Here is a 27,442-nt window from a genome sequence, read left to right as displayed (position 1 = left end):
GTTTTTTTCCCCACCTCAAGTTTAAAGCACATGCTTCAAAGTACTACCCCTACTTGTGCGAAATTATGCAGTTTGACCTGATCCCTGAGCTGCGAGCAGTTCTGCGCAAGTTCTTCCTACGGATAGGTGTTGTGTATAAGATATGGATTCCAGAAGAGCCGTCACAGGTTCCAGGGACCGTGTCACCAATGTGGTAGCCCTGGTCCCCGCATGCCCCTGCTCCTTCTCTGCAGAATGTTCACCATGTCACCTCTGCCTGGCACATCTCCTGAAGGGGCAGATCGTAGAAACGAGAAGTCGGCATCTTAGAGCTCAGTATGGCCTGGATAAAGATGGCCTCCGTGCTGGTCCCATCAGAATCCCTGACTAAGGAGTGTGGTATTTTATTAAACTGTTACGTGCCCAGTTAACACAGTAGGTGGGGAGTCTGTTTCATTTCTGCCATTCCATTTTACTGACTGAACTATCAGACCTGTCACTGCTCATGCCGTCATTTTCTAGGAAAGTCCCCTGACTGGCTGTAACAGTTTTGCCAGAGGAAGTTGCTCTCCTTGAAAATGCTGGACACAGCTGTATAGTTTCGTGATTATTAGAGGGTCTGTTAATAAAATTTCTTGTAACAGCTAAGTGCCACCTACAATATGCTGGGTTTTTTGTTGTTTGAGTGTGTTGGAGAAGTTTGATTGTTTTTGTCAGTTGTGAGTCAGCTGTAGTTAAATTAGTTTGGGGATTGTTAGGGGACAAAGGGATTTTTTTCATTTTCTTTATGTCTGAGTGATTTTTAAAGTATTTTACAAAAATATGTTATTGAAGGTGTGATTGAAGGCAGAGATTAGTAATTAAGTTAGAAGAAAGAGCTTGCAAGGTTAAAGAAAATGTGCCTCCTGACTTCCTGTTTTAGTAACTTGAGGAGAAAAAGTCTATAGGAAAAAGTAAAAAGTTTAATGAAGATGATTTTAGCCTTCCTTGAAGTGAGTATTTGTGGTCGATGGGTATTAACTTAAAATTTCCAGAATACATTGTCCATCTCACACGCTCTGAAATCTAATATATGAAATAGTAATGAAGATAAAGTAGTAATTTAACAGAGTTAATTTATATTTGAGTGAAACTTTTATTTTTACCTCAGAATAGCGAGTGTACCAATTGTTAGTATCCCTACTCCGCACAGTCCCCATTACAACAGGGCCCTCGAGGGCGGGACAGAGTGTGTGCGTGGCTGCTCCTGAGCCTCCTTAGGCACGTGTCCTGAGTTGAGTCAGAGTAGACCTGTGCTGTTGTGGGGCCAGTACAGGTGATCTTGACATTGGCAGGAGGTGACATGCGCTCAGTGCTTCTGTTACTTTGAGCCTAAGAGTTGAATTCTTTAGAAGATTAGATTCTGAGGCCCTTTTTATGTTAATGATGGTGCAATATTCTTAGCTGCAATAGGACTGATTCATGATGCACCTTATGTAAAAGTGGGCAGTATACGAGTGTGGCCCAAAGCCTGCCTGCGAGCAGTATAGTTGGAAGTCTAATTTATTCTTAGTCCATGAGAAAGAGAACACACACTTCACTGTCTGCCTTCTCATCCACTGCTCGCCTAGAGCAGCATTCAGCGTTAGAAAAAGCGTTAGACAGACTCACTATTAAAGCATTCAGACTTCAGCCTGCGCCCTTTAGTCCTGTAAATTGGGTTGTATTGATGTCAACTCTCGTGCCTTAGAAGTTAGTAAGTTGGGAATCTGTCTATAAAATCAGATATTTTTTCTTTATAGAGAAAGATTTCTGGTGCTTTTGTTTACTAAGAAACAGATTTCTTAAATGTTTTTGTTTTTCATAGCCTTGAGAAATGTGTGAGTTGGGCCAGCAGTACTCTGTCTACTATTTCCTTTCCCCAAAATGTGTTTTTATTTCTTTACCAAAGAAAAAAAGGTTTTTGTTTTTACATTATTTACATACGTTTAAGAGGAGCTATATAACTTATCAGGAAGGGACTTTGGGAGAATATTTTACTGTGAATGGAAAATGTTAGCACATTTGACTGACTTGTCTTGAGTCTGTTATATCTTGATACTGCAACATGGAAGCTCTGTTCTAAGACTCACTCCCTGGTACTATGGTTCGTCACCACCTCAACAAGTCAGTCATCTCCCTCAACATTTGTACTAAAGGTATGAATGGGAACACTGCATGTTCATTACATTTTCTGTACAGTGGCATCCCTGAGATTTTTCCTTTCCTTCTGAGGTTGTCATGTGGCATTTTCTTCATTGAAGGTGACTCCAAGACTTTTCCAGTATATTCCTGTCTTCTTAGTTTTTGCCTCCTTTTGCAGAGTAAGAAATGTGTAGCACAATCTGTTACATGCGAAAACATTCAGGCTTTGTTTGTTTTTTAACATTTTTTTATTTATTGAGAGAGAGGGGAAGGAGTGGGGAGAAAGAGGAACTTCGATCTGTTCCTGTATGTACCCTGACCGGGAATCAAACCAGCAACCTCTGTGCTTCAGGATGACACTTCAACCAACCGAACTATCCAACCAGGGCTTCATTTCTTGTCTTTTAAACAATTCAATTTTCTGAATGAAGCATTTGAACCGTACCAATGTGGACTTTTAAAAACTGGGTGTAAAACTATTGAGGGTAATTTTTCTTGTTGATGGACCATGACCTAGAGAGGAAATTCCTTACCTCCAGTAATAAGCCATTCAGCCTAAATTCTACTTTGTGAGTAAATCCGTTCTATCTCATGGTAAACGTGGCTTGTGCCACTCAAACACTAGTGAAAGGGTGGGTATGACTCGGCAGCACTGGACCAGGACACCGTTTATTACTAACAGGGAGAAGAGCGAAGCATTTCCAAGGCCTTATTTCTTCTCAGAATGCTTTAAGTGTTGATATATGTGCTGGGTCTCTAGAGAAGTTTTTATTTGTTACAATACTGCTGCTTTGAGCAATTTTGTTCTTCTTCATTGTCCTTTATGGAAAACACCAGCTTTGGTATCTTAACAACAAACAAATGGGAAATTTTATTTTAAAGATGCATCTTTAGAATCAAACACACATTTTCCTTGATACTCGTTGCATACAACCAAAGAACGTACATTATGGAAATTATATAATAATATCTGGAAACACAGAATTTTCCTCTGACAAGTGACTTTTGTACAAAATGCAAAAAAAAATATTTTTGTTGTTTTTCTTTTGTGGTTATGGCTATACATTTAGTAGTCTTTAATAGTTATTAAAGGAACCTAATAGTTATTAAAGGAACCTGTTGACAAATATAAGTATGACCATCTCATTCAAATGTTTGTTGTTATGATGCAAATGGATATTGTTTTAAACAAAAGCTGGATTCTCAATACCACATTTTCTGAATTCTGTTTCTATATTTATGTTAAGGTAGACATAGCTTGAACTCATGAAATCCTGGAGTTTTGCTATCAGCAGCTTTGTAGTTTGGGAAACAAAGAAACCAAAGCTGAATATTTAAAAGAATGAATATATCTGGAAATCCTTGCTGTCAAAAAAAGACACTCATCAAAAGTATAGTTTTTCTCAGTGTTCTAATTTTTTAAAAATTTTCTCTGCATATTTGCATCCAATATTCTTTATGTGCACAATGTGTGTTTTACCTCCTTAAAATGCCTAAACATTAATAGCTACTTTTGTTTAATCTATACACAATGATTAAGTGCATTTAATATTGGTAATTTAATGTAAAGCATTCCTTACCCAATGGATGTATACATTTTTGAAAGAATAAGCAAAATTATATAATATGAAATGCTATGTAAAGTTTTCTATGTAAAAATATTATGTATGATACTGTTAAAATATCCCATGCTTTAATCAGGTGGTAAATCAATAAAGTTTTAAAAAGTACAGTAAAACTGTTTTAAATGTAGTAATATGTATATCAAGCCATAGTTTGGGTTAGTTCTTATGGCAAATTATATTTGTAGTATTAATGGGAGAATATTGTGCATTTTAGTTTTTTTTAATACCATTTATTTCCCTTTTTTCCTTACCTCCCCCAACCCCATAAAAGAGAAAATATCCAGTCTAACCAGGTGGTGATGTAGCGGATGGAGCTTCGACCTGGGATGCTGAGGTCCCAGGTTTGAAACCCTGAGGTCGCTGGCTTGAGCAAGGGTCAACTGGCTCGGCTGGAGCCTCCCCTCACCCCCACCCCAGTTAAGACGCATATGAGAAGCAATCAATGAACAACAAAAGTGTCACAACTACAAATTGATGCTTCTCATCTCTTGCCCTTCCTGTCTCTGTCTCTCACTTAAAAAATGAGAGAGAAAAAATCTAGTCATGAGAAGATTCTTATCTCTTGAATCCACTTTCATTAATTAGTTTGATCAGTGTGTTCCTGAGAAAAGACAGAAATCCCCTCTTGCAGGCCAGAGGGCCAGATTGCAGAGGAGACTTGCACAATAGCCAGCTGGTCATTGAGTGGGAGGCAATTCTAAGGTTCACACAGGGTGCCCACGTATGAAAACAGTCAACTCAAGGCTTGGCTTTACTGCCTCTGAATGCTGAAATATTCTAAAGTTGTAAATCACTGTACTCAAAATACTCCACTGCAGAAATTGACTAATGTGTTGTCATCTTTATTGATTCACTGGAGCAAAATTACTCTGTGGTACTATATTTCAGGAACTACCGGTGAAGACCAAAAGAAGACAGCTCTTTATTTTGGAAAAGATTTCTAAAAGGTCCATCTCTTCAGAGCAGACAGTGCCTGGGTTTCATCTGGAGCAGCAGTTTTCAGTTCTGCCCCGGGGACAGTGGCAATGTTTGGAGACACTTTTGGTTGCCACACCTGGGGTGGAGGTGGGGGGTACTGACATCTAGTTAATAGAAGTCAGGGAAGCTGCTGAACAGCCCCACCACAAGGGATTACCCAGCCAATACCAAGAGCGCTAAGGTTGAAAAGACCTTTCTTAAAGTGACTTCTTTCTTCTGAGTCTAAGAAGCCTTCCTCAGCTTGGTGTTGGGGAACTTAAAAGTCCATCTGTGGCAGAGATTTTCAACTTTCTTTGGCCTTCTTGAAAAAAAAAGTCTCTTATACTTACCCATTTTATGAAGGAGAGCATGCTGGTTGGGGAAGGGCTGGCTCTACTTTATTTAAAGTGCTACTTATTTAAGCATTTTGAAAGTTAATTTCAGCATTATACTGCATTTGTACCCTGCCAACAGACTGGAACATATTTTAGGCAAAAGTACATTTCCTTTTTTGAAGGACCAGAGTGGTTCCCAGGAATTTTTGCAAACCTATGTAAACATGCCTGTTGTCCCGTTTAAGAAATTAATCCTTGGTTAGTTATTTGTGTCATTCCTTAGGAGTTTCCAACTTAGTATATGCAAGTATGTGCACAGCAAAAGGAAAGGAGAGAGGGTGGGGACACCCCATTCTGGCAAAAATTATTTTAGTATTATTTTTTAATGCTATTTCCAAACAAAAGCTAACCTTATCTAGTATTCAACTAAAGATTAAGTCTTTGAGGGTAATTTTATATAATAATTTTCATCTCTTCCAGAGACTCCCTATCTTTCATAAAGCTTTGATAGCCTCCTCCTTCATTAACCTAATTCGGATTTGCTTAAAGAATTTATCTTGCACCTGGCCTGTAGTAGTGCAGTGGATAAACCTCCAGCCTGGAATCCCAAGGTTGCTGGTTCGAAACCCTGGGCTGCCCTGGTCAAGGCACATACAACAAGCAAGCAATGAACAACTAACTAATGAGTTGATACTTCTGTTCCATGCTCCCCTTTCTCTCCTCTGTAAAATCAATAAATAAAGTATTTTTTAAAAAGAATTTATCTTGATTTACATCTAAGAAATACCCATGTTACCTGAAACTAATATAAAACAATATTGAATGTGAACTGTAATTGAAAAATTAAAAAAAGAGAAAGACCCAGGTATTTTAGTAAACATGTTCACTTAAGTGAATTTGAGCTCAAATAATGGCATATTGCCTTTCTTCTCCAAAGTACTATGGGTTTATGACAGGTCAGGAACCTATGGCTCACGAGGCAGATGTGGCTCTTTTGATGGCTGCGTCTGGCTCACAGACAAATCTTTAATAAAAATAATAATAACGTTAAATATATAAAACATTCTCATGTGTTACAATCTATTCATTTCCTACCGTTCATGTTCATGGTTGCAGGTGGCTGGAGCCGATCACAGCTGTCCTCCAGGACAACACCAAATTTTTATTGGATAATGTATAATGTACATGGGTCGTTGTATGGCTCTCATGGAATTACATTTTAAAATATGTGGCGTTCATGGCTCTCTCAGCCAAAAAGGTTCCTGACCCCTGGTTTATGAGAAGCAAGCAAAAACCAAGCACTGCCAATAGGCAAGGTCAGTGGACAGGTCGTGGAAGCTGGAAGGAAGAGAACTGTGCAGAAGGGTTTGTGCTAACTTGGCCCTTTTATTTATTTTTTTTATTTTTATTTTTTTGCATTTTTCTGAAGCTGGAAACGGGGAGAGACAGTCAGACAGACTCCCGCATGCGCCCGACCGGGATCCACCCAGCACGCCCACCATGGGGCGACGCTCTGCCCACCAGGGGGCGATGCTCTGCCCATCCTGGGCGTCGCCAGGTTGCGACCAGAGCCACTCTAGCGCCTGAGGCAGAGGCCACAGAGCCATCCCCAGCGCCCGGGGCCATCTTTGCTCCAATGGAGCCTTGGCTGCGGGAGGGGAAGAGAGACACAGAGGAAGGCGCAGCAGAGGGGTGGAGAAGCAAATGGGCGCTTCTCCTATGTGCCCTGGCTGGGAATCGAACCCGGGTCCTCCGCACGCTAGGCCGACGCTCTACTGCTGAGCCAACCGGCCAGGGCAACTTGGCCCTTTTAGGTATTAGCAAAAAACCTGCAACCTTTGTGTGTCGGGTTGATGTTCTAACCCAGTGGTAGTCAACCTGGTCCCTACCTCCCACTAATGGGCGTTCCAGCTTTCATGATGGGCGGTAACAGCAACCAAAGTACAAATAAAAAAATAGATTTAACTATAGTAAGTTGTTTTATAAAGATTTATTCTGCCAAACTTAGCAAAAATCTGACATCAAGTACTTGGTAAGTAATTATTATTATATGCTTTAACTTGATGTAACTCTGCTTTATAAATTTTATAAAGTAAAGTTACTTCCCTACTTTATAAATCACCATTACTGTGGAACTGGTGGGCAGTTAAAAAATTTTACTAACAGATACAAAAGTAGGTGGTAGGTATAAAAAGGTTGACTACCCCTGCTCTAACCAATTGAGCTATCCTTCCTGGGGAGTACAGTGGTACCATGAGGTACGAGTTTAATTCGTTCTGCAACCGAGCTTGTAAGTCAGTCAACTCGTATATCAAATAAGTTTCTCCCATTTAAAATAACTGAAATAGCCTGATCTGCGGTGGCACAGTGGATAAAGCATCGACCTGGAATGCTGAGGTTGCCGGTTCAAAACCCTGGGCTTACCTGGTCAAGGCACATATGGAAGTTGATGCTTCCTGCTCCTCCCCACCTTCTCTCTCTCTCTCTCTCTCTCTCTCTCTAAAAATGAATGAATAAATAAAATTAAAATAAAATAACTGAAATAGATTTAATCCATTCCAAGCCCATGAAATATCCCCAAACCATCCTAAATTATGAAAAGAGACATTTTTAATTAAGAAACACACATGTATACTTTACCAATGCATAACAAAATATATGAAATAAAAGAAAAAAGTGTTATTTAGTACTGTATTCTTACCTTGGAGACACAAGTGCAGCTAACAGAGGTGAATAGTGGAGGAGGAGGGAGGGAGGAAGGGATGCAGGCACTGTAGACACGTAAACTAAAACTGCATTTTCTTTAAACAAAACTAAAACTGCACTTTCTTTACTTAAAATGAAACCACAAAAACCTAATTGTAAAAAAATGCACTTTCTTGGAGCAACCATGACAGACCGAGTAATTCAGTCTCATACTATTCATCACCAGAACGCTGCAGCCCTGTGTAAATAGTTTCAACTTTCTCGGGAAGCAGCATGGCAGATTGGTAAATCTTGTCCAAGGAGTCCTATACTACAATCTGTCCCTTCATTTGGAGTTAACTCTCAAGGACTCCTGCCAGGACAACTTTGGCAAATGGATGTTACTCATATACCTTCATATGGCAAACAGTCCTATGTCCACGTTACAGTGGATACCTATTCTGGATTTATAGTAACCACTGTCAGAACAGGTGAGGCTGCTAAGCATGTTATAGCTCATTGTATGCATTTTTCTATTATTGGATTTCCTAAACTGGTTAAACTGACAATGCTTCTGCATATGTAGCAAAAGCATTTACTGTATTTTTGTCAAACCTTTCGAATTATGAGTATCTCTTACAATCGTTAACGTCAAGGTATTATTAAAGTGTACCCAGCAAATATTGTAAGGTCAATTTAAAAAAAAAATTTTAAGGGGGGAGTCATATCCTGGAACTCCTACGGGTCTACCATATCATGCTTTTTACTTAAAAAATTTTTAATTTCTTTTGAATTCTGATTAACAGGAGACGCCAAATCTTCTCCTGCAAACTTCTACCTTCTTTTATTTGATCCAGCTAATAACACTGTTTTGTCTTTTTCCAAATAGCTCCAGATATACGGAAAAGGTTTATATAGGCGGATGGGGATCCTCAAACCCCTCAGCGAGATCTTCTGAGCATGGCCTTTAAGGTACCAAGAGGCAGAAAAAGCCCAATAGAGATCAGGTGAATTACCAGCAGGTGAATTACCAGCTTTTAGGATATGCCCTTAAAGGCTCCAATGCCCCAAAGAAGTCTCATAGGAATCCATCTGGGTCCTGCTTCAATAGTGAAAAGGAAGGTCTTTGAGCTAAAGCCTGCCAGGCTTACATGCCTTTGCTGTGAGGAAACAGGGACACTGGAAGGTAGGCTTCCCCCTTGCTCCTCTAAAGGAGGGTTCAGTTTCTTCCAGCCCTGCTCCAGCCACCTATGACCTAACCTTGCCCAGAATGCTGGGGTTTGCCACTGAAGGCTGAAGGTGCCCAGGGCCGTTGGCCCCATCTATGACACTGTGGACAAGCCTAGGGTATTTATTCCAAGAAGCAGGTAAACTGATCTCATTTGCACAAGGGCCACTTAACTATGTCTTGCCTGAATAGTCAGGTTTTTTTATTCTTCCCTCAAAGATCTCTGTTGTGGGTGTTGATAGTCCTATTTTCTGCTGCTTTGTTCAATATATAGTGTTTCCTTTATTCCTCCTACCTCAATATCCCACTCATATTTCAGGCTGGGACCTACTCCTAATTTAGAGCTCTCTCTCCCTCTTTTGCCAACTTCTATTGTGAATTTACCTTTGCCACCCAGCTTAGTGTATCCCAAGATTCTCTTTACCACGCCACAGTGGCAGAGCTCCAGGGAAAAGCAACCTGGTCTCATCTCTCCAGGCAAAGGAGAACAGAAGCTCCATCTCCATACATGCTGCAGATGGCTTTGCCAGTCTACCTGAATCATTACCAGCTAGAATCAGCGCTCATTGGGACTTGGACATGAGCTGCAAAGTATAGAATAGTGACAACAATTCCAGTGCCATGCGACTTTTCCTGGATGTGGCCTTTTTCTGGACTCCTGCTCCTTGTGATAGCTCCTAACGGACTGAACTGGGGTTGGGTTGCATTTGCAGGGATTTGGAATGGTGTTGGTGCCAACTTGGACTTGGTGAACATGTTAAGGACACTACTCTTTTTTTTTTTTTTTTGTATTTTTTCCGAAGCTGGAAACAGGGAGAGACAGTCAGACTCCCGCATGCGCCCGTCCGGGATCCACCCGGCACGCCCACCAGGGGGCGACGCTCTGCCCACCAGGGGGCGACGCTCTGCCCCTCCGGGGCGTCACTCTGCCACGACCAGAGCCACTCTAGCGCCTGGGGCAGAGGCCAAGGAGCCATCCCCAGCGCCTGGGCCATCTTTGCTCCAATGGAGCCTTGGCTGTGGGAGGGGAAGAGAGAGACAGAGAGGAAGGAGGGGGGGGCGTGGAGAAGCAAATGGGCGCTTCTCCTATGTGCCCTGGCCAGGAATCGAACCCGGGTCCCCCGCACGCCAAGCCGACGCTCTACCGCTGAGCCAACCGGCCAGGGCCCACTACTCTTTTATGGATTCTTGTTGTATTGGCCAAGAGTTTGCTTAAAGGCTTTAATCACAGTAAAAAAAAAAAATATATATATATATATATATATATATATGTACATATATATTTTTTTTTATGACCAGATAAAGACGATTTGGCACATATACACTATGGTATACTACTCAGCCATAAGAAATGATGACATCGGATCATCTACAACAAAATGGTGGGATTTTGATAACATTATACGAAGTGAAATAAGTAAATCAGAAAAAACCAAGAACTGCATGATTTCATACATTGGTGGGACATAAAAACGAGACTAAGAGACATGGACAAGAGTGTGGTGGTTATGGGGGGGAGGGAAGGAGGGAGAGGGGGAGGGGGAAGGGGAGGGGCACAAAGAAAACTAGATAGAAGGTGACGGAGGACAATCTGACTTTGGGTGATGGGTATGCAACATAATTGAATGACAAGATAACCTGGACATGTTTTCTTTGAATATATGTACCCTGATTTATTGATGTCACCCCATTAAAATTAATAAAAATTTATGTATAAAAAATGCACTTTCTTGCCTGACCTGTGGTGGCGCAGTGGATAAAGCGTCGACCTGGAAATGCTGAGGTCGCCGGTTTGAAACCCTGGGCTTGCCTGGTCGAGGCACATATGGGAGTTGATGCTTCCTGCTCCTCCCCTTTCTCTCTCTCTCTCTCTCTCTCTCTCTCCCCTCTCTCTAAAAATCAATAAATAAAATATTAAATTTTTTTTTTTTTTTTTGTATTTTTCCGAAGCTAGAAACGGGGAGAGACAGTCAGACAGACTACCACATGCGCCTGACCGGGATCCACCTGGCATGCCCACCAGGGGGCGACGCTCTGCCCACCAGGGGCGATGCTTTGCCCCTCCGGGGGCGTCGCTCTGCCGCAACCAGAGCCACTCCAGCGCCTGGGGCAGAGGCCAAGGAGCCATCCCCAGCGCCTGGGCCATCTTTGCTCCAATGGAGCCTCGGCTGCAGGAAGGGAGGAGACAGACAGAGAGGAAGGAGAGGGGGAGGGGTGGAGAAGCAGATGGGCGCTTCTCCTGTGTGCCCTGGCCGGGAATCGAACCCGAGACTTCTGCACGCCAGGCCGATGCTCTACCACTGAGCCAACCGGCCAGGGCCTAAAAAAAATTTTTAAATGCACTTTCTTAACTTTAAACTTAACCTAAGCTTAACATTATGTATTTTAATTTAAAAAACAAAAAAACAGTCCCTGGCCGGTTGGCTCAGTGGTAGAGCATCGGCCTGGCATGCGGGAGGGAATCCCGGGTTCGATTCCCGGCCAGGGCACACAGGAGAAGCGCCCATCTGCTTCTCCACCCCTCCCCCTCTCCTTCCTCTCTCTCTCTTTCCCTCTCGCAGCCAGGGCTCCATTGGAGCAAAGATGGCCCGGGCGCTGAGGATGGCTCTGTGGCCTCTGCCTCAGGTGCTAGAATGGCTCTGGTTGCAAAGCAACGCCCCAGATGGGCAGAGCATCGCCCCCTGGTGGGCATGCCGGGTGGAACCCGGTCAGGTGCGTGCGGGAGTCTGTCTGACTGCCTTCCCGTTTCCAACTTCAGGAAAAAAATAAAAAAATAAAATGTTACGAAAATGTAAAATAAATAAAATGTTACGGAAACGTGACAAACAAGTGTCATTAAAAAGTGCTGAAGTGCCCTGGCTGGTTGGCTCAGTGGTAGAGCATCGGCCTGGCGTGCAGAAGTCCCGGTTCGATTCCCGGCCAGGGCACACAAGAGAAGCGCCCATCTGCTTCTCCACCCCTCCCCCTCTCCTTCCTCTCTGTCTCTCTCTTCCCCTCCCGCAGCCGAGGCTCCATTGGAGCAAAGATGGCCCAGGCGCTGGGGATGGCTCCTTGGCCTCTGCCCCAGGCGCTGGAGTGGCTCTGGTGGCAACAGAGCGACGCCCCGGACGGGCAGAGCATCGCCCCCTGGTGGGCAGAGCGTCGCCCCCTGGTGGGCGTGCCGGATGGATCCCGGTCGGGCGCATGCGGGAGTCTATCTGACTGTCTCTCCCCGTTTCCAGCTTCAGAAAAATACAAAACAAAAAAAAAAGTGCTGAAGTATGAAGTATGACCAGTTGAAACTTTTTCTGGGTGTTTCTTTTCAATGAAACTTGAAAGTTTCTCCCACATTGCCAACATGTCTTTCATTTCACTTGTAGAAATCACTTCCTCTGACTCTACCTCCTACTCACTACTAATCTCTTGTAGAAGCTCCCTATGTTGCATCATCTGTAGCTCCTTCAACTCCTCAGTTGAGAGTTCCTCCTCATCTTCCTCGACGAGCTCGTTTAGGTCACCCTCATCTACCTCCAGACCCATCGACTTTCCGAGGGACACAATCTTCTCCAACGCTTCTACCTCGGTCTCGGCCTCTGATTCGAATCCTTTGAAGTCCCTGTCTGCAACAATATCAGGCTATAACTTTTTCTATGCTGAGTTCAAGGTTCTTCTTGTAACCTCTTGCCATGCCAAGTCAATAATGCATAAACATATCAAGATGTTGTAGCGATCTTTCCAAAACTCTCGAAGGGTTAGATTTGTATTCTCAGTCACCTCAAAGCAGCGTTGGAACAAGTACTTTGTGTAAAGCTTTTTTTTTTTTTCCGAAGTTGGAAACGGGGAGGCAGTCAGACAGACTCCCGCATGCACCTGACCAGGGTCCACCCGGCATGCCCACCAGGGGGCGATGCTCTGCCCATCTTGGAGCGTCGCTCTGCCGCAATCAGAGCCATTCTAGCACCTGAGGCAGAGGCCACAGAGCCATCCTCAGCGCCTGGGCAAACTTTGCTTCAATGGAGCCTGGCTGCGGGAGGGGAAGAGAGAGACAGAGAGGAAGGAGAGGGGGAGGGGTGGAGAAGCAGATGGACGCTTCTCCTGTGTGCCCTGGCCAGCAATTGAACCCGGGACTCCTGCACGCCAGGCCGACGCTGTACCACTAAGCCAACCAGCCAGGGCAGTGTGTAAACCTTTTTAAAGTTGGAAATGACCTGCTGATCCATAGGTTGCGAGATTGAAGTCGTGTTGGGTGGGAGGTAGAGGACTTTAACGAATTTGAACTCATTGAGAATGTCATCTTCAAGACCAGGTGGGTGGGCTGGAGCATTTTCAAAGATTAGTAATGCTTTCATCGGGAGTTTATTTTCTTGAAGATATTTCTTCACTGCAGGACCAAAGACAAGATTTACCCATTCATAAAAAAACCACAGCGCACCTGACCAGGCAGTGGTGCAGTGGATAGAGGGTCAGACTGGGATGCAGAGGACCCAGGTTCGAGACCCCGCGGTCACCAGCTTGAGCACGGGCTCATCTGGTTTGAGCAAAAGCTCACCAGCTTGGACCCAAGGTCGCTGGCTTGAGCAAGGGGTTACTCCGTCTGCTGAAGGCCCGCGGTCAGGGCACATATGAGAAAGTAATCAATGAACAGCTAAGGTGTCACCACGAAAAACTGATGATTGATGCTTCTCATCTCTCTCCGTTCCTGTCTGTCTGTCCCTATCTATCCTTCTCTCTGACTCTCTGTCACTGTATAAAAACCAAACAAACAAAAAAACAAAGAAAAAAACCTGCCGCATAACCTATGCCGTAGCATTGGCGCTCCACATAACCTGCAGTTTTTCTTTAAGAATCTTGTGACTTAAAGGCTAGAGGATTTTTGGAATGATACACTAGCAGTGGCTTTACAGTCACTGCTAGCATTTGCACACAATGCAAGGGTCAGATGTCAGATGATCCTTCATGGATTTATGGCCTGGCAGCTTCTTCTCTGCGGTGATGAAAGTCTTCCAGGGCATTTTTTTCCAAAACAATCCTGTTTCATCACAGTTGAACACTTGTTGGGGGATGTAGCCTTCCTTCGCCTATATAAGTGCAGCAAACGTGCGATGTACTCCTCAGCTGCCTTAAAGTCAGCACTCGCAGCTTCACCATGCCTCACCACCGAGTGGATGCCAGATCTCTTGTTGAAATTTTCAAACCAGCCGTAACTTGCCTTAAACATATCTTCTGCTGCCTCTTTTGAGGTTGATGGTTCTTTCTTCTTCAAGTCACCATAAATAATACGTGCCTTTTCACATATTACAGTCTCCGTCACTGTTCTCCTGCCAGCTCTTTCTCTTTCACCCACACCAGCAGAAGCTTCTCCATTTCTTCATGGATATTTGTCCTTAATTGGGACAGAATTATAGTTCTTTTTGCTAGATTTGCACTTTTGATGGCATCCTTTTGTTTAAGGATGGTACAAATTGTAGATGTATACCAGTCGTACAGCCTTGCCAGTTCAATCACTCGTACACCATGCTCATGTTTTTCTATTATTTCTTGCTTTATTTCTATCAACATCATTCTCTTCTTCTCACCACTGTCTTTTACACTCACTTTCTTCAACCCCATGATAGCACACAAAAAAAGTTAGTAAAAAATGCAAAAATGATGCAAGAACAAGTACAGAGCACAAGATTCAACTTGATTCTGCGGGTAACACGTGAGAAAGAACGAGATGCTAGTGTTGTGCTGCCAATACTTGACCCGTGCACCAACGTGCCAACTAGCGGCAGCTTCTGGAATCACGACTCATATCTCAGAATTTCGCTGAGATCTCAAACAAAACTACAGACCGAGTCACAGCTCGTATCTTAAAAAATGTTGGTCTGCTCGTATCTAAAGGCACCACTGTATATATATGTTTTTAAAGACTTTTTAGAGGGGGAGGAGAGAGAGAGAGAAAGGGGGTGGGGAGGAACCAGAGCATCAACTCATAGTTGCTTCTGGTATATGCCTTGACCAGGCAAGCCCAAGGTTTTGAACCAACGACATTAACATTCCAAGTCAATGCTTTATCCACGGTGTCACCACACTTCAGGTTGCATTGCGTCTTTGATGCTCACTTCAGTCCCTCCCTGAATGGGGATCTCCCACAAAGGATCTGGGGTCTGCTGGATAGCAGACAGATGTAAATTGGGTAGGGCACCGCCCCAGTGGGCGCAGAGCACAGAACAGTGCTGACATCTGCTGGCTTCCAAGCAGAAATACAAATGTGGGCTCACAAGCAGTAATTATAAAAGTTTTGAAGTTTTATGTCAAGCTAATAAGCTTTTGAATAAAACACAGTCAAATGGTAGACTTCATTAAGAAGAAATGGCATGAACCTTTAAATACCTAATAACTTCAAAATAGAAACCAAAAGTCCACTGAAGTACACTTTAACAATGACAAGCCATAATCCTGATGGGAGATTCACATACCTTTCAGAGAACATCAAATAAAGAACATTTTAAAAATAAGGACATAAGCCCTGGCCGGTTGGCTCAGTGGTAGAGCCTCGGCCTGGTGTGCAGGAGTCCCGGGTTTGATTCCTGGCCAAGGCACACAGGAGAAGCGCCCATCTGCTTCTCCACCCCTCCCCCTCTCCTTTCTCTCTGTCTCTCTCTTCCCCTCCTGCAGCCAAGGCTCCATTGGAGCAAAGTTGGCCCGGGCGCTGAGGATGGCTCCATGGCCTCTGCCTCAGACGCTAGAATAGCCCTGGTTGCAACAGAGCAATGCACCAGATGGGCAGAGCATCGCCACCTGGTGGGCATGCTGGGTGGATCCCGGTCGGGCACATGCGGGAGTCTGTCTGACTGCCTCCCCGTTTCCAACTTCAGAAAAATACAAAAAAAAAAAAATTATAAAATAAGGACATAGAAGCTCTGGCTGAGTAGCTCAGTTGGTTAGAGTGTCATCTTGATACACCAAGGTTGTGGGTTTGATTCCTGAGTCAGGGTACATACAAGACTCAACCAATGAGTGTATGCATGGGTGGGTGAAACAACTAGTCAATATCTCTCTCTCCCTCTCCCTTCCTCTCTCTCTAAAATCAATGAATAAATAAATTAAAAAAAAAAAGGATATAGAGGACATAATATTCAATATCTTTATTATATGCGACTTAAGTGTCTGTTTGTTGCCGATAGCTTATTGGTTGCTTGCGTAACTGTACTAGCCAATGGGGTGAAGTTGCCACGGCTGAACGCAAATTGAGTGGAGGGGGGGGAAGGTAAACATTTGTTTGCGTTGGCAATCATCTGCTTTTGAAACAATTTAAGGCTGAACGCAAATTGAGCGGGTCAGGGGGAAGGTGAACATTTGTTTGCATTGGCAATCATCTGTTTTACATAAAAACTACGTCTTAATGTAATTTCTTTTAAGAATGCCTCCTAGAAAATACAGCACTGAAGAGGAGAGAAAAGGAGTTAAAGCTGCACAAAAACGGCTTTCTCGACAAAAAGAAACCACTGAGCAGAGAAAGACAAGGCTTGTTTCAGTCGCAGAGCAAATGCGTCTTTCTCGGCAAAATGAGACTGATGAGCATAGAGAAATAAGGCTTGCCTCACACCTTTATTTATTGAGCTAGTGGTGGCTCTTAAGAAATGTACCGCCAGTGGTTTCCTTCATTGCACTCTACTTTAAGCAATTAAGCAAGTAGAAGGGGGAAACCCCGTGGGGCACTAAGCAAAGGGGCGTCCTCGCCGCCTGTCCTGGGTAATTCAGTTTGAATTAGCAGACACCTTTGCACAAATCATTTTAATTACAATTTATAATATCTAGAACAGTGGTCATTTCGTATGACCGCCGGGCTTTCTAGTTATGGTATAGATCACCTACAGCTGATGTCCTGATTAGTGAAAGACCTCAGTGTCCCAGGCCAATGCTCTATCCACTGCACTACCCCCTGGTCGGGAGAGGCTCTACCTTCTTGATGATTAGATTTCAAAAGAATGGCTTTAGGCCCTTAAGAAAGGACACTCCTGAATTGCAGAAGATACACATATAAAATACATTTTAAAGGGACAGAAGAAAAGATTACAATTGTAAGCCCTTTTTATTTATTTATTTTTTTTTTATTTTTTTTTTATTTTTTATTTTTTTTTTCATTTTTCTGAAGCTGGAAACAGGGAGAGACAGTCAGACAGACTCCCGCATGCGCCCGACCGGGATCCACCCGGCACGCCCACCATGGGGCGAAGCTCTGCCCATCAGGGGGCGATGCTCTGCCCATCCTGGGCGTCGCCATGTTGCGACCAGAGCCACTCTAGCACCTGGGGCAGAGGCCAAGGAGCCATCCCCAGCGCCCGGGCCATGTTTGCTCCAATGGAGCCTTGGCTGCGGGAGGGGAAGAGAGAGACAGAGAGGAAAGCGCGGCGGAGGGGTGGAGAAGCAAATGGGCGCTTCTCCTGTGTGCCCTGGCCGGGAATCGAACCCGGGTCCTCCGCACGCTAGGTGTAAGCCCTTTTTAGCAAATGCTCTAAGACAGGGGTCCCCAAACTTTTTACACAGGGGGCCAGTTCACTGTCTCTCAGATCGTTGGAGGGCCGGACTATAAAAAAAACTATGAACAAATTCCTATGCATACTGCACATATCTTATTTTATTTATTTATTTATTTATTTTTATTTTTCTTATTTTAAAGTAAAAAAACAAAACGGGAACAAATACAATATTTAAAATAAAGAACAAGTAAATTTAAATCAACAAACTGACCAATATTTCAATGGGAACTATGCTCCTCTCACTGACCACCAATAAAAGAGGTACCCTTCCAGAAGTGCGGCGGGGGCCGGATAAATGGCCTCAGGGGGCCGCATGTGGCCCGCGGGCCATAGTTTGGGGACCCCTGCTCTAAGAAAAGGGCTTTGGGCCTATCCTCAGGTGTTGGCTAACAAAACAGTAAATACTCCTGGCAGCATTGAGCTACCTATGCTTCAACTGTCCTAGGGGAAATGGCCTTATGCTGTTAGAAGCCATGTAGAAGGTTGGTCACCTTTCAGTGCAGAGGTTTGGACCGTCACTCATTATGTGCTGAGAACTCTGCAGTTCTCGGTATGTATATATAATTTTGTGTTCTTATATTTGTTTCCTTGAGTGATGACCAAATAGTGTGCCTTTTAGTCCTAGGAATAGCAAGCTAGCAATTCCAAGGTTTGGGCTCTGAGTGGAGACAGCTGGGCCTGCTGAGGGAGGAGGAGGAAGAGGAGACCCAAACTGAAGACTGGGATGTCTATGTCACCCTTGGTTCCTCTTTCCCACACTCAATGTATCATAAGATTCCAAGGGCTCTACCTCTAAATATATCCTGAAGATGTCCACTTCTCTCCATATTCAGGCTACACACCCTAGCCCAGGCCATAACATATTCCTGAATGCCTCCCAACAGCTTTCCCACCGGTCCTTCTGCTTCAAGCTCTTCCCCTCCATACAGTCCTTTCTCCAAACACCAACTGCTGGACCTTTTAAAATATAAATTTGGTGGTCACGCACTTGAGACATAGTTCAAACACTGGTGAATGGGGCCTACATTATCTGGCCCCGGCTGGCTTAATTTCTTCTTCAGTTAGCCCCAGCCTAACTCATTCCTGACTCAGAGCCTTTCCTACTGATCTCCCCTCCTATCCATCCAGCCTGATCTGCACGCAGCTGTCTCCTTGTTGAAATTCCTGTCAATTTTCACCTGCTCAAAGGACTTCTCTGACCACCCCCATTGACTTTCCAAGTCACTGCCTGCCATATCATCCTGGTTTTAATTTTCCTCTCGTAGCACTTATCAAGCTCTGAAATTATTGCTTACTCCATTTCTCCCTCTAAAACATAATCTAGACCCTGGCCAGTTGGCTCAGCGGTAGAGCGACGGCCTGGCGTGCAGGAGTCCCGGGTTCGATTCCCGGCCAGGGCACACAGAAGAAGCACCCATCTGCTTCTCCACCCCACCCCCTCTCCTTCCTCTCTGTCTGTCTCTTCCCCTCCCCGCAGCCGAGGCTCCATTGGAGCAAAGATGGCCCGGGCGCTGGGGATGGCTCTGTGGCCTCTGCCTCAGGCGCTAGAATGGCTCTGGATGCAACAGAGCGACGCCCTGGAGGGGCAGAGCATCGCCCCCTGGTGGGCGTGCCAGGTGGATCCCGGTCGGGCGCATGCCAGGGTCTGTCTGACTGCCTCCCCGTCTCCAGCTTCGGAAAAATGAAAAAAACAAAACATAATCTATATGAGGGGTTAGGAAGTTCTCTCCCGTCTGAGACACTATGGACATAACTTTGGGCAGTTCGCTCAAAAGTTATATAAGACTTACTACATGCCTGACATCAAAACAGGTCACAATCCAGCACCCACTCTCTGAATCTGCGCTCGTACCAGAAAAATAGAGATGGGAAGCCGGTTAGAACAGTGTGAACTGAAGGGCATTGTCGCTTGTGACGTCAGCGCCAACACAGAGAAGGGTCATGCAAGCTAGAGATTGGTTATTCGAACTTAGGTGGGGCCCGAGAGCTCTCGGCCCCGCCCCCTGCCCCTGCCCTGTTTACGCATGCGCCCCGACCACAGCCTCGCCGCCGCGCCATTTTGCCGGGGTTTGAATGTGAGGTGGAACGGCGGCAGGAGTGGGTAGTGGCGGCTGCAGTCCGCGGCCGAGATTTTTTTTCTCCGTTCCCGTATTCCCACGAGGTAAAGCCGGGGTGTGCATGGCTTGGTAGTGTAGCCTCTGTGAACCCCGCTGGGGGAGGGCTGAGGCGCTCCCTTGCATTTCCGAGCGCTGGGAAAGAAGGACCGCGCCTCTTGGGCGAGAGCGGAATATGGGCCTGTGTGTCGTGCAGAGGTTTCGGGCAATGTCTCTGCCTTCGCCTACCGGCCTCGCCTCATAGCTAGTTGTCTCTGGCTTCAGACCCAGGTCCGGCGGTTCCCGGGCCTGTGTGGAGCGAGAGCAGCCGCAGCGCGGCCTAACGCGCTAGAGCGTCCCGAGCGCCCGCCCCTTTTCCTCCAGCGCTGCTCTGATTGGTCGTGCCTCTGCCGTGACGCTAGGGAAGGCTGCCTCGCATTGGTCACGGCCACACGTCTGTTTTCGGGGTTCCCGGCGACCCGCAACGTGAGCGGAGTGTGGCGGCTAGGCCTGTCCGGCTGCAGGGCGCAGGATGCCTGCCGCCACCCGACCGCCCCTTTCCTGGACTCAGGAGGGGCAGCATAACCTCCCTGTGCTACAGTCTCCCGTACTGTAAAATGGCATCGTGATTTCACTTCGCTGAGCTGTTTGTGAGGATTAAATTCTAGCCTGTGCACCTGCCCAGTAATATGGGATACCCCGTCTTGGGGAAAATGCTGTATGATTTTCTAGTCCGGAGCATGGGCTTTGGAATTAGAACACCTGGCGTTCGTTCCATCCTTAGTCTTTCCCTAGAAGCGTTGTTTAGGGATATTCGCTTCTTCTGTCCGAACTTCCGTTTACTTATCTACTAGAAGCAAGAATACAGATAAATGAATTAGGTAATTTCAGACAGTGACAACTAACGTGGTGATTTGACAGATGAAGAAGGCTTTTTCTGAGGCAATGACATTTCCACTGAGACCAGCCAGGGAAAGGTGAGGGGACCGAACATTCCAGGCAGAGGGAATAGAAAGTACAAGAGCTCAAGGAAAGGAATAAGCTAGGAATAATGGAGTATTTGAGGAAAATACAGCTTGTTAGCGTAGTGTATAAAGAAGGGAGAGAGGTATCCAGGGGCCAGGTCACACAGGGCTTCATAGGCAACATGCAGAGTTTGGATTTGATTCTAAGTGGTATGTTCCTGTGATTAGAAAGCAGAGGGCACGGAGGTGGTGGGGGAGGTTCTTGATGTGTGTGAGCCAGAGAATTTTCATACATTGGATCTCTTTCCCTTTCTCCAGATGTAAGGCCTCAGGAATGGTTCTCTAATGTGGAGAAAATATCCAAGGAAAAGGCACACATCTTGGGTTAGCTTATGTCACAGATGTCTGTGAGATGGTACTGAAGAGCAAACTTTTGTTCCAGAGATCTTCATCTATAACTGAGGGCCAATGGGAAGAGGCTAGACCTGGGTCCAGCCATTCATTCAACAGGAAGAACTTAGAATTTAGATGTCATAATTGATTTACTGTAGTACATGTGTTTGTTCTTTGTTTTTTTTGTTTGTTTTTTCTGTGCATTGGCAGGGATTTCCAAAGATAGCTTTGTGAAGAAAGTCAAGTATCACCCCTCATTTAAAGACAAAATAATGAATTTCCCATTTCTAGTTTGAGTCTGTATTTTAAAATCAATAACACTTTTTGCATTTATATATTACTAATATATATATTTTTTTGTATTTTTCTGAAGTTGGAAATGGGAGGCAGTCAGACTCCCGCATGCGCCCGGCTGGGATTCACCTGATATGCCCACCAGGGGGCAATGCTCTGCCCATCTGGGGCGTTGCTCTGCTGCAACCAGAGCCATTCTAGTGCCTGAGGCAGAGGCCATGGAGCCACCCTCAGCGCCCGGGCCAACTTTTTGCTCCAGTGGAGCCTTGGCTGCGGGAGGGGAAGAGAGAGACAGAGAGGAAGGATAGGGGGAGAGGAGGGGTGGAGAAGCAGATGGGCGCTTCTCCTGTGTGCCCTGGCCGGGAATCGAACCTGGGACTCCTGCACACCAGGCCGACGCTCTACCACTGAGCCAACCTGCCAGGGCCTATATTACTAATATTTTAAAGTCTCAAAGTACTTTCACCTGTGACCAAATAAGATAACTTAATTAGACCTTGATTTTGCTGATATATTGTGAATACTTGTGGAGTATTCTCTAAAATTACCTGATTTGTCATGCTTTCCCAAATCAGAACTAAGCTTACAATTTGGTTTTATAGACATTATCACTAAGGAGATATAAAAAGGATTTGCTGCCCTTGCTGGTTGGCTCAGTGGTAGAGCATCGGCCCAGTGTGTGGAGGTCCCGGGTTTGATTCCTGGCCACAGCCCACGGGAGAAGTGCCCATCGGCTTCTCCACCCTTCCTTATCTCCTTTCTCTCTTTCTCTTCCCCTCCCGCAGCCAAGGATCCATTGGAGCAAACTTGGCCCCGGGCACTGAGGATGGCACACTGGCCTCTGCCTCAGGTGCTAAAATGGCTCTGGTTGCAACAGAGTAACACCCCAGATGGGCAGAGTAGCCCCCTGGTGGGCTTGCCGGGTGGATCCTAGTCCGGCACATGCAGGAGTCTGTCTCTCTGCCTCTCCACTTCTCCAGAAAAATACAAAGAAAAAAAAGGATTTGCTGACAAATATTTAGTCCCTTATCTAATATTAAAATTCTAAGATCTGTGTAGAATTTTAACTCAGGAATTGTAGCATGCATATTTAACACCTTACCCCCACAATACGCGTGCGCGCACACACACACACTTTCCCCCAATGTGCTTTTATTTATGTATTTTTTTTTATTTTTCTGAAGTTAGAAATGGGGAGGCAGTCAGACAGACTCCTGCATGTGCCCAACCGGGATCCACCCGGCATGCCCACCAGAGGGCGATGCTCTGCCCATCTGGGGCGTCGCTCTGTAGCAACCAGAGCCATTCTAGTGCCTGAGGCAGAGGCCACAGAGCCATCCTCAGCACCTGGGCCAACTTGGCTCCAATGGAGCCTTGGCTGTGGGAGGGGAAGAGAGAGACAGAGAAAGGAGAGGGGGAGGGGTGGAGAAGCAGATGGGCGCTTCTCCTGTGTGCCCTGGCCAGGAATCAGACCTGGGACTCCTGCACGCCAGGCCGATGCTCTACCACTGAGCCAACCGGCCAGGGCCTATTTATGTATTTTTTAGCGAGAGAGACAGGGACCAGACAGGCAGGAAGGGAGAGTGATGAGAAGTATCAACTGGTAGTTGTGGCTCTTTAATTGTTCATTGATTGATCTTGCATAAGTGCCTTGACCAGGGGGCTCCAGCTAAGCCAGTGACCCCTTGCTCGAGCCAGCGATCTTGGGCTCAAGCTGGTGAGCTTTTGCTCAAACCAGATGAGCCCTCGCTCAAGCTGGCGACCTTGGGGTCTCGAACCTGGGTCTTCCGCATCCCAGTCCGACGCTCTATCCACTGTGCCACCGCCTGGTCAGGCTGTTTTCTTTTTTGACAGAGACAGAGAGATAGGGACAGACAGACAGGAAGGGAGAGAGATGAGAAGTATCAATCTTCATTGTGGCACCTTAGTTGTTCACTGATGTGCCGGTGGCACAGTGATAGAGCGTCGGACTGGGATGCGGAAGACCCAGGTTTGAGACCCCAAGGTCGCCAGCTTGAGTGAGGGCTCATCTGGTTTGAGCAAAAGCTCATCAGCTTGAGCCCAAGATCGCTGGCTCGAGCAAGGGGTTACTCGGTCTGCTGAAGGCCCATGGTCCAGGCACATATGAACAGTTAAGGTGTTGCAATGCGCAACGAAAAACTAGTGATTGATGCTTCTCATCTCTCCATTCCTGTCTGTCCCTGTCCATCCCTCTCTCTGACTCTCTCTCTGTCTCTGTTAAAAAAAAAAAAAAAAGAATAGTTTTATCCTAGAAGCTTAACTTGTCATTTTAGGATTATAGTCTGTATTCCATCATATGGTCTAAGAATCAGTTGTCTCTTTTTTTTTTTTTTTTAATTTTTTTTATTTATTTACTTTTTTAAAAAATTTTTTTATTTATTTACTTTTTTTTTCTTTAGATTTTATTTATTCATTTTTATTAGAGAGAGAGAAGGGAGAGAGAGAGAGGGAGAGATAGAGAGAGAACAGGGGGAGGAGCAGGAAGCATCAACTCCCATATATGCCTTGACCAGGCAAGCCCAGGGTTTTGAACTGGCGACCTCAGCATTCCAGGTCGACGCTTTATCCACTGCGCCACCACAGGTCAGGCCCTCAGTTGTCTCTTTTATTTCTTTTTTAAAAAAACCTTGAGCTTTTCTATTGGGGTTACAATCTTTTTTTTTAAAGATTTTATTTGTTCATTTGAGAAAGGAGAGAGAGAGAGAGAGAAAGAGAAGGGAAACACAAGGAGGGAGGAGCAGGAAGCAGCAACTCCCACATGTACTGGGCAAACCCAGAGTTTTGAACCAGCAACCTCAGCACTCCTGGTCAACGCTTCACCCACTGCGCCACTGCAGGTCAGGCCTGTCTCTTATTTCTTGTTGTCCCAATTGACCATAATAAATGTGGAGAATAATAGTGATTTTGATGGAAAAATTAGTCAAGGATATGTAGCTTTTGAAAGTAGCTATCCTTCTAAATAAAATTTTTTAAAAATAAACTTTTGTTTTATTTAAAAAAAATTTGTTTTAATAAAATGTCATTTCTTTAAGGGCAGAAAAAAAAAAGAAAGAAAATAGCTGTCAGCCCTGGCCGGATAGCTCAGTTGATTAGAGCATCTTCCTGAAGTGCAGAGGTTAGTGAGTCGATCCCCAGTTAGAGCACATACAAGAGCAGATTAATGTTCTCTTTCTCTCCCCCTTTCTTTCTCACTAAATCAATAAATAAACATGAAAGAAAATAATACAATCAATATGTAGTAGGTGCCCATCATGGTTTTGTAAAGCTCTAGGGAGATTTCAGTGAACAAAACACACAGTCTCTACTCATGGAGCTTACAGTCTAGTGGAAGGAGAAGCACAGTAAACAAGAAAGCAACTTAAGCCTGACCAGGCGGTGGCACAGTGGATAGAGCATTGGACTGGGATGCAGAGGACCCAGGTTCGAGACCCTGAGGTCGCCAGCTTGAGCGCGGGCTCATCTGGTTTGAGCAAAAAGCTCACCAGCTTGAACCCAAGGTCACTGGCTTCAGCAAGAGGTTACTCGGTCTGCTGAAGGCCCGCGGTCAAGGCACATATGAGAAAGCAATCAATGAACAACTAAGATGTTGCAACACGCAACAAAAAACGAATGATTGATGCTTCTCATCTCTCTCCGTTCCTGTCTGTCTGTCCCTGTTTATCCCTTTCTCTGACTCACTGTCTCTGTAAAATATAAATAAATAAAGTTTAAAAAAAAAAAAAAAAAAGAAAGCAACTTAATATGCCTGGTAAAATTTATTTGGAAAAGCCTGACCAGGCAGTTATGCAGTGGATAGGGCGTCGGCCTGGGATGCTCTGGTCCCCGGTTCAAAACCCAAGGCACATGAGAAAAGCAATCAGTGAACAACTAAGGTGCCACAGCGAAGAATTGATGCTTCTCACCTCTCTCCCTTCCTGTCTTGTCTCTCCCACACACACACACACACACAAAAATTTTTACTTGGGAAAAAAAGAGTAAGGGAATGGAGAGTGCCTGGGGTGGTGGGTGCTCTTTTAGAGAGGATGGTTCAGGACAGCATCTCGGAAAAAGGATGACATTTGAAAAGAGACCTGAATGCAGTTGACAGCCATGCAGCTCTCCAGGGACAGCTGTCAGGCAGATGGGACAGTAGGTGCAAAGCTCTGAGACAAAAGTATAAACCCTGCCGTATATGAACAAGAATACAGGACAGATTTCAGATTTACTTCTTTCTTGAAGCGCTTTTTTTTTTTTTTTGTATTTTTGTATTTTTCTGAAGCTGGAAACGGGGAGAGACAGTCAGACAGACTCCCACTTGCGCCCGACCGGGATCCACCCAGCACGCCCACCAGGGGGCGACGCTCTGCCCCTCCGGGGCGTCGCTCTGTTGCGACCAGAGCCACTCTAGCGCCTGGGGCAGAGGCCAAGGAGCCATCCCCAGTGCCTGGGCCATCTTTGCTCCAGTGGAGCCACGCTGCGGGAGGGGAAAAGAGGGAGAGGAAGGAGAGGGGGAGGGGTGGAGAAGCAGATGGTGGCTTCTCCTGTGTGCCCTGGCCGGGAATCGAACCCAGGACTTCTGCACGCCAGGCCGACACTCTACCACTGAGCCAACCGGCCAGGGCCTCTTGAAGCTCTTTTGAATGACCAATAATTATAGTGGGCAACTTGGTCATTTGTTTATCTGACAGATGTAACTGAGTTTCTACATTCTGTTGGGGCAGCTAATAGCTGATCCTCAAAGAACAGTCTTTTGATTGGAAATTTATATTTTAGCTCGCTGACTGACATATTGACTTATCCATTAGTTCTTGCAACAAATGCTTATTGAATGTCTACTATGTACTATATTGAAGTTCCTGGCCTTATAAAGACAAAGCCACATACAAAGTCCCTGTCCTAAGGAGTTTACAAATAAGAGATAACAAGTCAAAGATATTTCTGATGAGGATTAATGCTATTACAGTAATAGTATAACGGGGTGAAGTAGATAATAGGTGTAGAAGGCCCTTATGAAGAGTTGAGGGCTACAGCTGAATGATACTTGATATCATATTATAGGGGTCAGGGACCTTTTTGGCTGAGAGAGCCATGAACGCCACATATTTTAAAATGTAATTCTGTGAGATCCGTACAACAACCCGTGTACGTTAAGCATTATCCAATAAAAAATTTGGTGGTGTTCCGGAGGACAGCTGTGATTGGCTCCAGCCACCTGCAACCATGAACATGAGCAGTAGGAAATGAATGGATTGCAATACATGAGAATGTTTTATATTTTTAATGTTATTTTTTTTATTAAAGATTTGTCTGTGAGCCAGATGCAGCCATCAAAAGAGCCACATCTGGCTCGTGAGCCATAGGTTCCTGACCCCTGTCATATTAGAAGGAAGAGCAGTATTACAGGCAAAGAGCTGTCTTGGCTGGTTCAAGGAACAGAAAAAAGGCTTTTGAGGCTGGAACATGGAGTTAGGCAATGAGAAAATAGAAAATGAGATAAATGAGTGCCAGATTGCATGGGATTCTTTGCCATGGTAAAAGTTTGTGTTTTTAATATAGATAATTATGCGGGATCTGAGAGATTTTGGTTGAGATCTATACTGTGCTATAGGAACATAATGAAAGCAAATGCAGATTTGAGGATTGTATTTTAAAACTCAATAAAATAGATCCAATTACTCTCTGTAATCCCCTGAACACTCACACACACAGGCACGCACGTGCGCAGTTTCTAACATGCTATTTTGCATAAATCCCAAAAGGTAGAATAAATTTGCATGTGGCAAAGAAAGACTAGATTTTTTTTTTAACTCATATACATTGGTGTGAATGATTTTACTTGGCAACAGCAAATTTGCGAGATTTCAGAGTCAGCATTTCAAATCAAAAAAGGAATGGGAAATGAAGTGATTAGATCAGGGCTTTCCAAACTGTGTTCTGTAATAAAGTGGCCAAGTAATGGGGGGAACTCTAGGTTAAACAATATTAAACTGATAACTTACTGTCAGAGTTCCTGGATCCTTTAAAGTAAACCTCCAAGAAAGGGAATGTAATGTGTAGCACTTTCAAAACTTTCCATAAAAACCAGGAAGGGTAGCCTCTTAAATAAATTGTGTATGTGGTTGAGTGGGATTTGAAATTGATGGCCATAGAGTGGTTTTTGTTGGGTCAAAGGAAGTGAATATATAGGTGGTGATATCTTTTAAATCAGTGAGGATTTTGGC

The 27,442-nt window shown here is 44.8% G+C and overlaps 2 protein-coding genes across 2 annotated transcripts in view; both read left to right on the top strand.

Annotated features, from left to right (window-relative positions):
- ARFGEF2 (ADP ribosylation factor guanine nucleotide exchange factor 2) overlaps positions 1 to 3,880 on the top strand; it is a 92,762-nt gene extending 88,882 nt beyond the window's left edge. The window contains exon 39 of the mRNA XM_066387555.1: positions 21 to 3,880. Within this exon, the coding sequence (XP_066243652.1) occupies positions 21 to 197 (177 nt within the window). The 3' untranslated portion in view covers positions 198 to 3,880. The remainder of the gene's footprint in view (positions 1 to 20) is intronic.
- A 15,626-nt stretch (positions 3,881 to 19,506) lies between these two features.
- Positions 19,507 to 27,442, top strand: part of CSE1L (chromosome segregation 1 like) — a 58,978-nt gene continuing 51,042 nt past the window's right edge. Inside the window, exon 1 of the mRNA XM_066387554.1 lies at positions 19,507 to 19,637. The gene's annotated coding sequence lies outside the window, so the exon portion shown is untranslated. The remainder of the gene's footprint in view (positions 19,638 to 27,442) is intronic.

This window comes from Saccopteryx leptura, chromosome 5, assembly GCF_036850995.1.
Source record: "Saccopteryx leptura isolate mSacLep1 chromosome 5, mSacLep1_pri_phased_curated, whole genome shotgun sequence".
Taxonomy (NCBI): domain Eukaryota; kingdom Metazoa; phylum Chordata; class Mammalia; order Chiroptera; family Emballonuridae; genus Saccopteryx; species Saccopteryx leptura.
The sequence above is the reverse complement of the archived record's forward strand: the minus strand, read 5'-3'. Positions and strand labels throughout refer to the sequence as shown.